This window comes from Pistacia vera, unplaced genomic scaffold, assembly GCF_008641045.1.
Source record: "Pistacia vera cultivar Batoury unplaced genomic scaffold, PisVer_v2 Contig656, whole genome shotgun sequence".
NCBI lineage: Eukaryota > Viridiplantae > Streptophyta > Magnoliopsida > Sapindales > Anacardiaceae > Pistacia > Pistacia vera.
Window position 1 is genome coordinate 1,016,455 of NW_022196508.1, and position 15,402 is coordinate 1,031,856.

Below are 15,402 nucleotides of genomic sequence, written 5' to 3' on the forward strand. Positions count from 1 at the left end.
CTTAGTACTAATAAACTATAAATTATAAAATTAAAAATTAAAATAATAATTTTTATAACTATACTATTATTAAATTATAACATTTTTATAGTTATAAAAAAAATGTTATAATTTTAATTACCACAATATTATGAACATGGGGAGATTTTCTATTAAATTATAATATTTTTATAATTATAAATTTAATTACCACAACATTAAGAATATGGAGAGGTTATATTTTATTTGCAAGGACACGAACTAAAAGCATTAATGTAAGAAGATGTTTAACTACTACCTATAAGCCGACAATACATTTGTTGTCTTTATTTGACACGTGTCTGCATATTGTGAATCTCATCTTTTCTTAATATAAATATATAATACCACTGTCACTTTGTACATCAGCGCGCCGCGTACACGTATTATGGGCATTTACGTAATTCACTCGTACACCACCGGATAATCTTCTTTAATCAAATCTTATTGTTGTTACTGTCATACTAAAATAACTAATTTTGTTTCTAAAATATTTATTTCCCCTAAAGTTTGTGCTTACTATCAAATTCACCCCTTATAGAGTTACATTAAAGATTACACAACCTAATTTTATAAACTTTCTCTTATAACTTTGACGTGATAATTCATAATTAATCAATTCATAATTAGACAGGTAAAATTCATTCTCAACTGACCAATTACGAGTTACCATGTCGAGATTATGAAAAAAAAATTATGAGATTGAAATGTAAATATAAACTATAGATCGTATAGTATTGCCCATAGAGTTATAGTTTAAAATATAAGGGGTCTTTATGATATTTATAAAAGCGATAAGGATAAAATTGTAATTTAAAAGGATTCAAAGATATTTATCTCAAACTTTCCCTATAAATAGAAATCAAGATATGCATGAGTTTTCATACCAACATTCATTACTCGTAGGTTTTTTAATTGATTGAAAGCAAATCAAGAAACAAAATGTCAGGAACTATCAACAAGGTTAAGGAGACTCTCCACATGGGAGGGCAGAAGAAGGAGGGCGAGCAGAAAGGGCTGTATCAGGGAGAAGCTCACAAGGTGGAGCAGCACCACGGCGTATGCAAGCCTGAACACGGGGAGCACAAAGAGGGACTGGTGCAGAAAATCAAGAACAAGGTCCCTGGCCAAGGTGATGGCGTGAAGCAGCAGCACGGCGTATGTAAGCCTGAACACGGCGAGCACAAAGAGGGACTGGTGGAGAAGATCAAAGACAAGGTCCCTGGCCAAGGTGATCAACATGGACATGGCATGCAGCAGCACCGCGGCGAATACGGGCCTGAATACGGGGAGCACAAAGAGGGACTGGTGGAGAAGATCAAGGACAAGCTCCCTGGCCAAGGTGATCAACATGGACAGGGCGTGCAGCAGCACCACGGCGAATACAGGCCTGAATACGGGGAGCACAAAGAGGGACTGGTGGAGAAGATCAAGGACAAGCTCCCTGGCCAAGGTGATCAACATGGACATGGCGTGCAGCAGCACCGCGGCGAAAACAGGCCTGAATACGGGGAGCACAAAGAGGGAATGGTGGAGCAGATCAAGGACAAGGTCCATGGCCAAGGTGATCAATATGGATATGGCGTAGAGAAGAAGCACCAGGATGGCCACATCAGCAGCCGTGACAACTATTAAACATCCCAATATAGGTATAAAGAAAAGCATACGTTCTAAAGCTTTTATTATTTCTGTATTTTGATGTTATTTGGTTTTACTAACAAGAAATTGAAAATTTGGGTCGCAGGTGAATGGGGTTAGCGAGAGGTTATTTATGTTTTTGGTTTGGTTATGGTGTAATATCCATGGTGAATGGAGATCCCAAGTATTATATAATAAAATCCCTCTCTGTTGTGTACAATACTTTCAATGCCATATGCTACTTTTTTAGAATAAATGGAAAACCAAAATTGTGATACACAAAAATAAAATCAAAATATCGTTTCTGTAACCATGGGCAGTTGCAGGGGGTTAAATTTTGTAACCTAATTCAATAAGAAGCGAGGACTGATAATAATGAAGGGAATATAACACTTACAATCCAAAAACTTATTTCATAATCAGTCCAAAAAAAGATTTTGCTTGACTCGTTATGGCTCTTGTCTATCTAATCGTAATCTAATAATTATGTAATCTAATTAATTGCAAGTTATCACGTCTAATTATGTTTTGGTCCTCTTCTTCCTCAAGGGTTGACACCAATTCAATTAGTTTTCAAACAAAATATGGAATAATCCTACACATACACCTCAACATCTAAATTTATTAATAATAAGATCTAACATCGAATTGGGTTTGACTGTTTCCTATTGACAGAAGGATCAATTACATTCTAATGAAAGTGGCATGGGCTTTATAGCGTAGTCCAATTTTAAGTGGGCTTTCATTTGACAATTGGGCTGAACTACAAAGCCCATGTCATATTTTGAGTATAAATTATGATTATTGGTTTTGATTGTATTTGTTTTATACAATAATATCATATCCATTTTACAGTAAAGTATATATATATTTTTTTTTTGGGGATGAACAGAGGTGTTTGAGCAGTTTATCGCAATCAAATGTCCTCGATTAATCATTTTAAGACCATAGAATTACTAGACTATCTCAATTAATCCTTTTAAGACCTTAAAACTATTAGACTATCCGTTAAGTAAAGCTCCAATAATCCATATTTTAACAACGGAAAGGAAAACTGGAACTCGAGAACTCTTTCATAATACATAAATTACTCCACTACTGATAACGAATATATAACGTTTTTTGACCGACATAAATAAAATAAAATAATAGAATCCCAATAAAGAATAAAGGCCAGGATGGCCCCCAATTCTATAATCATAATAGCTCCTTAGTTACGGTGATGAAGTGATTGGCTAGAAGTGTCAGAATTACAGAGAAAGTCATAAATATCTTAGTGGCACTATAGCCTTATCAGATCGCCCCCAACAACGCCTTTCCCTTGATCCACGTCTCCCCTGTTCTATCAAATATCCTCTTAACATAGTACTTTAGTACAACAATTCACTCAAACACAACCGGATAATCTTCTTTAATCAAATCTTATTATTGTTACTGTCATACTAAAATTACCCATTTTGTTTCTAAATTGTTTATTTCCCCTAAAGTTTCTGCTTACTATCAAATTCACCCCTTATAGAGTTACATTAAAGATTACATAATCTAATCTTATAAACTTTCTTTCACAATTTTAACGTAACAATTCATAATTAATCAATTTACAATTAGACAAATAAAATTTATTACAAATTGACTAATTCTAAGTTATCATATCGAGATTATTAAAAAAAATTATGAGATTGAATTGTAAGTATACTGTATAGTATTGCCCATAGAGTTATAGTTTAAAATATAAGAGGTCTTTATGATATTTATAAAGCAATAAGGATAAAATTGTAATTTACAAAAGATTCAAAGATATTTATCTCAAACTTTCCCTATAAATAGAAATCAAGATATGCATGAGTTTTCATACCAACATTCATTACTCGTAGGTTTTTTAATTGATTGAAAGCAAATCAAGAAACAAAATGTCAGGAACTATCGACAAGGTTAAGGAGACTCTCCACATGGGAGGGCAGAAGAAGGAGGGCGAGCAGAAAGGGGTGTATCATGGAGAAGCTCACAAGGTGGAGCAGCACCACGGCGTACGCAAGCCTGAACACGGGGAGCACAAAGTGGGAGTGGTGCAGAAGATCAAGGACAGGGTCCAGGGCCAAGGAGATCAACATGGACATGGCGTGGAGCAGCACCGCGGCGAATACAGGCCTGAATACGGGGAGCACAAAGAGGGAATGGTGGAGCAGATCAAGGACAAGGTCCATGGCCAAGGTGATCAACATGGACATGGCGTGAAGCAGCACCGCGGCGAATACAAGCCTCAATACGGGGAGCACAAAAAGGGAATGGTGGAGAAGATCAAGGACAAGGTCTGTGGCCAAGGTGATCAACATGGACATGGCTTTGACAAGAAGTAGCACGAGGATGGCCACAGCAGCTGCCGTGACAGCCTTTAAACATCCCAATCTAGGTATAAAGAAAAGCATACGTTCTAAAGCTTTTATTATTTCTGTATTTTGACGTCATTTGGTTACTAACAAGAAATTGAAAATTTGGGTTGCAGGTGAATGGGGTTAGCGAGAGGTTATTTATGTTTTTGGTGTAATATCCATGGTGAATGGAGATCCCAAGTATTATATAATAAAATGCCTCTCTATTATGTACGATACTTTCAATGCCATATGCTACTTTTTTAGAATAAATGGAAAACCAAAATTGTGATACACAAATATAAAATCAAAATATCGTTTCTATAACCATGGGCAGTTGCAGGGGGTTAAATTTTTTAACCTAATTGAATAAGAAGAGAGGACTGATAATAATGAAGGGAATATAACACTTACAATCCAAAAACTTATTTCATAATCCGTCAAAAAAAAGATTTTGCTTGACTGGTTATGGGTTTTGTCTATCTAATTGTAATCTAATTAATTAGGAGTTATCACGTCTAATTATGTTTTTGTCCCTCTTCCTCAAGGGTTGGCACCAATTCAATTAGTTTTCAAACAAAATATGGAATAAACCTACATATATAAAACTCAACATCTCAATTTATTAATAATAAGATCTAACATCTTATTGGGTTTGACTGTTTCCTCAGGGACAGAAGGATCAATTACATTCAAATGAAAGTGGCATGGGCTTTATAGCTAGGCCCAATTTTAAGTGGGCTTTATTGGATAATTGGGCTGAAATACAAAGCCCATGTCATATTTTTAATATAGGTTTTGATTGTATTTGTTTTATACAATAATCTCCATTTTGCAGTAAAGTCTATTTTTGTTTTTTTTGTCGTTTACATATATTTCAATTTATCTTTTTCAGACCTTAAAATTATTAGATTATCGACTAAGTAAAAGTTATAGTAATTACTCATATTAATAATAGAAGAAAAACTCAAAACTCGAGACCTTAACTACCCATATTTAATAAAAAAAAAACAACTCTTTAGTAATATATTAAAGGTTTTTATCGAATAACTCCGCTAATAAGGAATATATAAAGTTTTTTGACCGACATAAATAAAATAAAACAAAATAATAGAAATATAGAATCCAAGGAGGAATAAAGGCCAGGATGGCCCCCAATTCTACAATCATAATAGCTCCTTATTTACGGTGATGAAGTGATTGGCTAGAAGTGTCAGAAATCACGTGAAATTTCAGAGAAAGTCATAAATATCTTAGTGGCACTATAGCCTTATCAGATCGCCCCCAATCGATGCCTTTCCCTTTATGCCCTGTCCACATCTGCCCTTTTCTATCAAATATCCTCATATTTTCTTAATATAATACCACTTCTTCCACTTAGTACATCAACGCGCCGCGTACACGTATTATGGGCATTTACGTAATTCACTCAACACCACCAGATAATCTTCTTTAATCAACTCTTATTGTTATTGTCATACCAAAATTCCCAAATTTTTTCTTTCTAAAATGTCATATTTTCCCTAAAGTTTGTGCTTACTATCAAATTCACCCCTTATGGAGTTATAGTTTAAGAGTGATGCTATGGGTACTAATGGATAGGTACTAATCTGTGTACTAACTAAAGCATAGTACCCATACTATGCGCATAGTACGGATACTATGCTTTAGTTAGTACACAGATTAGTACCCATCCATTAGTACCCAGAGTATTATTCATAGTTTAAAATATAAGAGGTCTTTATGATATTTATAAAACAATAAGGATAAAATTGTAATTTAAAAAAGAATCAAAGATATTTTACCTCAAACTTTCCCTATAAATAGAAATCAAGATGTGCATATATTTTTCACACCAATATTCATTACTCGGTAGTTTTTTAATTGATTGAAAACAAATCTAGAAACAAAATGTCAGGAATTATCCACAAGGTTCAGGAGACTCTCCACATGGGAGGAGGGCAGAAGAAGGAGGAAGAGCGCAAGGGGGAGCACAAGGGGGAGTATCATGGAGAAGCTCACAAGGTGGAGCAGCACCACGGCGAACACAAGCCTGAACATGGGGAGCACAAAGAGGGAATGGTGGGGAAGATCAAGGACAAGATCCATGGCGAAGGTGATCAACATGGACATGGCGAAGAGAAGAAGAAGAAGAAGAAGGAGAAGAAGAAGAAGCACGACGATGGCCACAGCAGCAGTGACAGCGACAGCGACTAAACATCCCTATCTAGGTATAAAGAAAATCATACGTTCAATTGCAGATTGTTCTATTTTTTTTGTATTTTGATGTTATTTGGTAACTAACAAGAAATTGAAAATTTGGATCGCAGGTGAATGGGGTTAGCGAGAGGTTGTTTATGTGTTTTGGTTTGGTTTGGTTTGGTTTTGGTGTAATATCCATGGTGAATGGATATCTCTAGTATTGTATAATAAAATCCCTCTCTGTTGTGTACAATACTTTCAATGCCATATGCTACTTTTTTAGAATAAATGGAAAACCAAAATTGTGATACACAAATATAAAATCAGAATACCGTTTCTGTAACGATGGGCAGTTGCAGATCCAGCAGGATAGTTCATTATTATTGTTGGCCGGGGGGTTAAATTTTGTAACCTGCATAAACAGCGATCCAATCTCAGAAACCTTTTTTTATAATCTTCGATATGACAGTTCGCAATCAATTAGGAAATAGATTCTGCCTTCGTTATGGTTTTGTAGTAATCTGAGTTAGCGATATTGTATTGTAATAAAAATGGTGAATTCGACTAACTGTAATGTCGAAGGAACCGGGAAGAAGATAAGTAAATTACCAGGAGATCCATGTCCAAAGTCAAATAGAATCGAAGGGAAGGGAAACTACTACAGATGGAGAGGATCGATTTTGTAGTACCAACAACCTTTGTGGCCCAATCACCTGGCCCAAACTAATTACCTGCATAAAGTAAAAGCCCCTCAAAAATATATTAGGGCTAGGCCAGGACTGCTTAATAGTGTCACTAAGCACAATATGTAGAGTTAAAAGGTTTTGATTAAAATACCCTATTGAGTTTTAACTTAAGCTATCAAGTTTTAAACCCTTAACTAAATAGTTTTATTATTTATTAAGAGTAATTAAACATAATTAAGTATTAATCATGTTTTAATTAGGGTTAATGAAGTATTGTCTAATCTTTTAAAAATCATCTATGTCTCCAAAAACCCAAAATTATTGCAAACAAACCCAAATCCAAAACAAATTCATTTTCCTCCTCCCTCTTGTCATTAATACGTCGGAACTGTCCTCTCTTGGTTGCTGTATCTTCTTAGCAAAATTGAAGATCTTCTTCTTCCTCTACATCTTTTTCTTTGTCTATATCTTCTTTTTCCTCTACTATTAACATCTTCTCCGCTAAAGATCTGTCTCTTCCTCCTGACATTTCATCTAGGTATATGTATCTCCTCTTTGCATTTTATATTTCTATTTACAAAGATTTAATGATGGATTGGGTTTGGGTTAGGATTTCGATTTAGTGGTTTAGGTTCTTGGATTGTGTTTGATGTAATGCAAGTTGAAAAGAGTGAGATTTGTTGATGATTTTCTTGCATTGTGGGTAGCTGGGGGTGGTAGTACCGATTATACAGATCGCTTAAGCGATCCAGTAAGCAATACACCAGATCGCTTAAGCGACTCTAGAGATGTTTTTTAGAATCTATCAACCCTTAATATATCGGTTAATAGAGGTGGAACAAATGGGTTGGGTTAGGTGGGTCAACCCTAACCCGGCCAGTATTAAGACGGGTTCAATCTAGGCCGCTTAAAAGGTGGGTCGAGTTGAACCCGACCCGAATGTACCCCTGTCAGACGGGCCGGGTTTTAATATGTCAACTCGGCGACCCGACGGGTTAAATTTTTTATTTAAAAATAAAAACCCTCCAACCCGACAGGTTGGACGAAAAAAATTAAATAATAAATTTTTTTTTTTTGCAATTTCATGCTTAGCTGCTTCAACAAAGTTCAATTGGGTTGTGAAGCTGATACACAGATAGGTTAGAAATAATATCCATTTTCCTCTTTAAAAAGCAGTGACAATGTATATGTGTACAGCATATACGTTGCCACCGATGATTTCATGTAAATTATGTACCATTTTAAGAAAATTAATCTTAGATTATTAAGGTGCAAAGGAGAAACTGAAATGGAGTGTTAGGCATAAGATTGATTGCTTTAGGGATAGCCGAGGGTTTACTATATCTTCATGAGGGTTGTCAGAGGAGAATCATTCACATCGATATCAAGGCTTCCAATATTTTGCTGATTGAAGATTTTGTACCTCAGGTACACAATATATCTGCTTTGAGCTCTCTGATTTAGCAATATTTTTTTTCCCCAAATTTCGTTTAATTAAATGTTACAATTAATGAAGCTTTAGTGCGTTTTCTCACTAGTTAGAGCATGGAAAGCTAAAGAAAGTAAGTATTGGTTCCTTTTAATTCAGATTTGTGATTTTGGGGTTGCAAAATGGCTACCAGAGCAATGGACAGTATCCAAAGTTGAAGGCACATTTGGGTTCGTAAAACTAACATTTACAACTGCACTTATCCAGCAGCGATCTTACTTCATATTCATAAAAGCACTCATTTGTTTCCGACAATTATTGCTGCTATCTTGCCCCTGCGTTTTTTATGCATGGGATAGTAGATGAAAAAACTGTTGTGTTTGCCTTAGGTGTATTGCTATTGGAACTAGTCACCAGACGCCGAGCTGTGGATTACTCTCAACAAGGCGTTGTCTTGTTATTAGCAAATTGGATGATGGTTGTGAACAGTGGCGAATCCAAGATTTTGGGGGGGNACACTAGATTGCTTAAGTGACTCTGCAGATGTTTTTTTTTAAATCTGTCAACCTTTAATATATCAGTTAATAATTTTCTTTCTTGCATTATAGAGACTTGGCTATTATTAGACATGGGACAAGTTGCTTTGGGTGTTGAATATTTTGGTGAGTGGCTAGATGATGTTTCGTTTACTTGTTCACTAGTTTCTCTTGGCTATATGTCAATATTTTGTGGTGCATTAAACTGATTTTATATCCTTGTATTTCCAGCTATGACATCAAGAAGAATGATGAAATCGATAGAGTTGCCAAGGCCAACTGTTGAAGACTTATTAGTGAATCATAAAACAATTTTAATGGTTTTGATAAGTACTTTATGAGATTACCTTTTTCGTCTCATCGATTTGTTATGAATACTTTGTTGTTTTCAATTTTTTATGTTGACAATTGGATATCTTTTTTTTCGAAGTTTTGAATAGATGATAGTAAGATGCTTTTAGTTACTTAATTGTTGCTCTTATTGTGCTACTAAATTCATTCAATTTTGAGATGTTATTGTGCATATAAATTCATTCAATATTGAGATGTTATCAATATATGATCGCTTAAGCGAGCGATGACATCGTTTAAGCTAATTTTCTTGAATTTTATCTGTACGGGATCACTTAAACGAAAGCTGACATCACTTAAGCGATCTTGAATTTGAGAAGGAATAGTCAAGTACGAAGAAAATTGGCCTTGGTCGCTTAAGCGACATCGGCTATCGCTTAAGCGATCACGACTTATCTGTACAGGATCGCTTAAGCGAGAATTGACATCGCTTAAGTGGTCTTGAATTTGAGAAGAAATAGTCAAGTACAAAGAAAATTGGCCTTGGTCGCTTAAGCGACGTAGGCTATCGCTTAAGCAATCACGACTTATCTGTACAGGATCGCTTAAGCGAGAGTTGACATCGCTTAAGCGATCAAGGGTAATTTGTTTTTGTACTTAGAATAATCTTTCTCAAATACACAATCGCTTAAGCAATGTCAGCTCTCGCTTAAGTGATTCAGTATACATAAGTCGTGATCACTTAAGCGATAGCTTACGTCGCTTAAGTGACCAGGGCCACTTTGCTTCTTTTCTCCTCAATCTTTTGATATTATAAACGTTTGAATGAGAAATTATATTCCTTAATGTGGAATGAGTGAGAAATTATATCCTTCTCAAATACATATTTGTGAAATGAGGTACGTTTCTACTAACGTGTCACACTAGTGTGCTATGACATTTCTCTTTGTATCATAGGGTTGTTAGTCACATATCGTAGCTGTTATATTTTGATGTTGTGAATGTCCGAGGTTTAAATTAACGGTAATAATCTTCTTAAATGGCCTTAGTATGTGTTGATGGAATTATGTTGTCAAATAATCCTCCATAAATGGCCTTAATATGTGTTAATAACCGATGTCGCTTAAGCGATCAAGACTTATTTGCTTCTTTTCTCCCAAATCTTATGATGTTGTGAACGTCCCAAGTTAACATTAATGTTACTTAATATGGGGTTGTCCAATAATCCATATAAAAAACAAGATTGCTTAAGTGATGCATCTCTCATTTAAGTGATGTAGTATATATATAAGCTTTAATTGCTTAAGCGATAGCCCACATCGCTTAAGCGACCAAGGCTAATTTATGTCTAAATAATCCTCAAGTACATGATCGCTTAAGTGATGTCAGCTCTCGCTTAAACGATCCAACATAGATAAGCCTTGATCGCTTAAGCGACCAAAGCTAATTTGTGTCTAAATAATCCTTAAGTACACGATCACCGATGTAGCTCTCGCTTAAGCGATCCAGCATATATAAGCTTTGGTTGCTTAAGCGATGTCCCACATTGGTAAAACGGCTGAGGTTAATTTGTGTCTAAATAATTCTCAAGTACACGATTGCTTAAGCGATGTTAACTCTCGCTTAAGCGATCCAACATATATAAGCCTTGATCGTTTAAGCAATAACCCACATCACTTAAGCAACCAAGGCTAATTTGTGTTAGTAATCCTCAAGTACACAATCGCTTAAGCAATGCAGCTCTCGTTTAAGCAATCTATCATATATAAGCCTTGGTCGCTTAAGCATCACATCGCTTAAGCGACCAAGGCTAATTTGTGTCTAAATAATCCTCAAGTACACGATCGCCTAAGCGATGTCAACTCTCACTTAAACGATCCAACATAGATAAGCCTTGATCGCTTAAGCGGTAGCCCATATCACTTAAGCGATAGCCCACATCGTTTAAGCGACCAAGGCTAATTTGTGTCTAAATAATCCTCAAGTACATGATTGTTAAGTCATGCAGCTCTCGCTTAAGCGATTCAGCATAAATAAGCCTTGATTGCTTAAGCGATAACCCACATCGCTTAAGCGACCAAGGCTAATTTGTGTCTATATAATCCTTAAGTACACGATCGCATAAGTGATGTTAGCTCTCGCTTAAGCGATCCAATATAGATAAGCCTTGATCACTTAAGCGACCAAGGCTAATTTGATAATCTCATAAAGTACTAATCAAAACCATTAAAATTGTTTTCTGATTCACTAATAAGTGTTCAATAAATTAAGAGAAAAATTGATAAAACAACAGCCTAAAAATTTGTCAACCAAGATCCTCACTCACCAAACAATCAATTAAGAGAAAAACTAAGGAAATTATATTGATTAACAAGAAGCAAATACAATAAAGAAATCTAGAAAATGACAGTTCCAGCAGTTCTAGCAGTTCCCAAAATAACAACCTACCAAAACATGCATTTTGTCTCAACTAAATACACTTTCAGTCCCTACTTTAGAGATTCAATGGATCCTGCCAACCCTTTCTAACTAAATACACTTTCTGCTACTCAAAAAACACATCCAAATCTATTCCATTCTTTTGTATCTCCACTAGCTTTAGATGCCTTCGTTTCTTCCTCCCTATATTGTTTCAAAGTTTTTGAACGATTAATAGACAAATCACTAGACCTGTAGAAAAAGCAATGTCAAATTCCTTATCATAATAGACAAAAAAAGACATGAACCATGAGGCTTGGAAGGAGTATACAACTAACTCTTGTTTGCTTGATAGCTTCTTGTTTCGTGTTGGCATTACATGCAATAATCTACCTTGGAAAATTGAATTATGTACTTCTACAATGGCCCTACACAATCAACCAAAAATGTTAACAAATGACTAAAATAAAGAGGAAGAAAATGTACTCTTGTTTGCTTGACAAATTCTTGTTTCTTGCTGGCATAGTGTACAAGAGAGATGATGCAAGGCAAGCCCTACAAGACTGGTTGCGCTTGGACAACCTTGTAATATGCAGGGCTAGCCCCCAGCCCCCTTATTCCGCTCTCTTTGCCAACAAAAGTCATCAAACCTGTCATAAACAACCTCCTTAAGGCCTCCATTTGCTTCTCCAGTCCTCTGGAAGCCCAAAACACCCACTCCTCCGATGCTCTCCAACTACTCAACAAAATGCAACAATAACCTTAACAACAAACACCAACCAAATATCCCTAAATTGGCACCAACAACCAATAATTTCATAAAATATATAGATTATTACTTGTTCTTCCTCTTCTTCCACCTCCTCGCCGGAATTTGCGCTGGCGTCCTCCTCTTCATTTTTAATATCGAATCTTATCGTCCCTTCTTCTGCCAGCGGGATGTCTTCTGTCAGTGCTGTCTCCTCTACCGACGGGGTATCCTTTGTCGATAGAGCAACTTCAGTCATCGGAAGTTGCTCCACCACAACCTATTCTTCTCCATTTTTGGTAGACCTATTGGTGGCTACAATTTGGGGAGTGGATGAGTTTTTTTTCAGTTTCTTTGAGGATCTCAGCCATTGAAACTTATCCGAGAATGACAAGGAATGACAAAAATGCAAAGAGCAAAGAAATTGAGAAATGGCAAAAAACTGGAAGAAAAAACGAGAGAGAGGAATGTGTTTGAATAGTGTTTTGAGAAAGAGAAACTGAGAGGAATGTGTTCTGCCTTTCAAATTTTAAACCAACTTCTTTTTATTATACTTTAACCCACAAACGTTTAAATCTTTTCACCCTAACCGTTTTTTTTTGCTAGGTCATATTTTTAAACCACCCCCCCCCCCCCCCCCCCCCCCCCCCCCCAAAAAAAATAAAAATCAAAAACCATTTATGGTATATTCTCAATTCGAAACTTAGGAAGACATATCAGTTAATTTCCTCGTTAAAATAAGTGATATGGGTTGCGTTCTTTTTTTTTTTTTTTTTTTTTTTTTTAATGATTAGATATTCGGATCACCTTATGCGTACTTTAATTCATTTTTCAATACTCTGAAACTATCGATCGGATAAGAGCTCCAGTGGTTATCCCATTAGCAACCGAGAAGGGACTTAAACTCAACACCTCTTAAGTAATACATCCAAGAGTTCTTATCGAATCACTCAATAACCAGAGATGGTTGCAATTCCAGTTCCACCCAATTGGTTGCGTTGTGTGAGGCAAGCCAAATTATGAAATCAAAGACCAGGTCATCATAATTCGTCAGATGTTAAAAAGCAAAACACCAAAATTCAACCAAGAGGAAAGCAACATCACCTTCCCCTATTATTATCATAAAAATTTACATTGTCTTATTCAGTATTTATAATTATGGTTGGCCAAGTAAATGATAGTGCCATCTTATTATTGGCTGTATTTTGTGGTCGAGTAAAATGATAGGCCCGTTCAAAAGGGACCCAAAACGACACACATTCCTTGTTTGATAAATAAATTATACAGAAATTACATTGACTGGGATTATAGGTGATTGATACAGAAATTATATGTAGACAAATAGTAAATACATTGACTGGATTCCTTTGCCACAGAGCACACATTTGGATTTGAGGCATTCACAATTTAAACAAACACAAACAGTGATGTTTTTGTCCCTCTTCCTCAAGGGTTGGCACGAATTCAATTAGTTTTCAAACAAAACATGGAATAATCCTACACATATGGACCTAAACATCTAAATTTATTAATAATAAGATCTAACATCTTATTGGGTTTGACTGTTTCCTAATTGACGGAAGGATCAGTTACATTCAAGTGAAAGTGGCATGGGCTTCATAGCTCGGCCCAATTTTAAGTAGGCTTTATTTGATAATTGGGTTGAACTACAAAGCCCATGTCAATTTTTTTAATATAAATTATGATTATTGGTTTTGATTGTATTTGTTTTATACAATAATCTCCATTTTGCAGTAAAGTCTTTTTTTTTTTTTTTTTGGGATGATCGAGGTGTCTGGTTAACTTATGGACGTCTCAATTAATCATTTGAGACCTTAAAATTAGAGGTGTTCGGTTTTTGGTATCCTGTATTTTTTGAAGGAACCGATAGTTCCTTGAAATTTAGAATTGGAATCGGAATCGAAATTGACAATTCCGGTTCCTAGGTACCCAGAACTGGAACAACGATTTCGGTTCTGATTCTAGTTTTGGGTATCCTATAAAATTATAATTACCCCCCAAAAGTTTTCAAAAGGCAAAAAAACCCTTAAAATCTTATAAACACCCACCACCTGGCATTTGTTAACAAAAATAAAATTACAAATTATAAATTCAAAATTCAAAATTACAAACTCCATTACATTGTAAAAGTAGATTTTCAAAAGTCAAACCAACTTACTTTAAATGTTATGAAATATAAATATAAATGTATTCACGTTACTTTTTTTCTATAAAAGTTTTTATTAACCCCCTTTTTAATTTTATTTTATATTTGTTTCGGTTCCCGATTTCGATTCTGGTTCCTAACTATAGGAACCGGAATCAGAATCGCACAGTAGCAGTTCCAAAAATTTGAAATCGAAACCTATCCGTTGACGACCGGTTCCGAGTAGGAACCGAAACCAAACCCAGAATACCCGTTGGTTCTGGTTCTAATTGGTTCTTTTGAACACTCATACTTAGAACTACTAGACTATCAGTTAAGTAGAAGCTTCAGTGACTACCCTATTAGTATTTGAGAAGAAATTCAAAGTCGAGATCTCTTTAGTAATACACCTAAGGTATTCTCACAAATCACTCCAAAAAGGAATATTGAAGTGCGTTTGGCTTATTGTTTTTATCCATATTCCCAATCTTATTCTTCAAATGTTGTTTGGCACGTTATTCCCAAAATATTAGTCTATTTTTTTAATTACTTTTAGACCCCATAAGTTTATTAATCTCATTAAATACCCTCCAGAAAAAAAGTTTAAAAACTAACAGAAACACCCCCACCCACAATACTTGCCAGATTCCGGAAACCACCGTCAGTGGTAGCCGGAATCTATCACAACAGTGACAAGACCATCGAAAATGGCCGGTAATGGCTAGATCTGACCTTTTTCGGCCAGATATGGCTGTCAGCGACGGCCAAATCTTGGCCATCGTTGACAGACAACGACGGCCATATCTTTGGCCATCGCTGACGGCTAAAGTTGGCATTTTCCGGCCGTCGAAGGCCACATCCGGCCTTAGATCTGGCATTTTTCGGCCAAATCTGTGGTGGATATGGTCGGAAAAGGCTATA

The 15,402-nt window shown here is 35.7% G+C and overlaps 3 protein-coding genes across 3 annotated transcripts; all 3 read left to right on the top strand.

The window, feature by feature from the left end:
• Positions 1-889: 889 nt before the first annotated feature.
• LOC116112073 (dehydrin DHN1-like) lies at positions 890-1,912 on the top strand. The gene is made up of 2 exons (XM_031398261.1): positions 890-1,667; positions 1,763-1,912. Exon 1 carries the CDS (start codon positions 961-963, stop codon positions 1,651-1,653), a length of 693 nt encoding a protein of 230 aa, XP_031254121.1. The 5' UTR covers positions 890-960; the 3' UTR covers positions 1,654-1,667; positions 1,763-1,912.
• A 1,591-nt stretch (positions 1,913-3,503) lies between these two features.
• On the top strand, positions 3,504-4,243 carry LOC116112196 (protein SRC1-like). The gene is made up of 2 exons (XM_031398371.1): positions 3,504-4,066; positions 4,160-4,243. The coding sequence occupies exon 1, from the start codon at positions 3,567-3,569 to the stop codon at positions 4,011-4,013; it is 447 nt and encodes a 148-aa protein (XP_031254231.1). The 5' UTR covers positions 3,504-3,566; the 3' UTR covers positions 4,014-4,066; positions 4,160-4,243.
• Positions 4,244-5,906: 1,663 nt separating this feature from the next.
• Positions 5,907-6,482, top strand: LOC116112121 (protein SRC1-like). Its single transcript, XM_031398309.1, has 2 exons — positions 5,907-6,256; positions 6,356-6,482. The coding sequence occupies exon 1, from the start codon at positions 5,937-5,939 to the stop codon at positions 6,240-6,242; it is 306 nt and encodes a 101-aa protein (XP_031254169.1). The 5' UTR covers positions 5,907-5,936; the 3' UTR covers positions 6,243-6,256; positions 6,356-6,482.
• Positions 6,483-15,402: the final 8,920 nt, after the last annotated feature.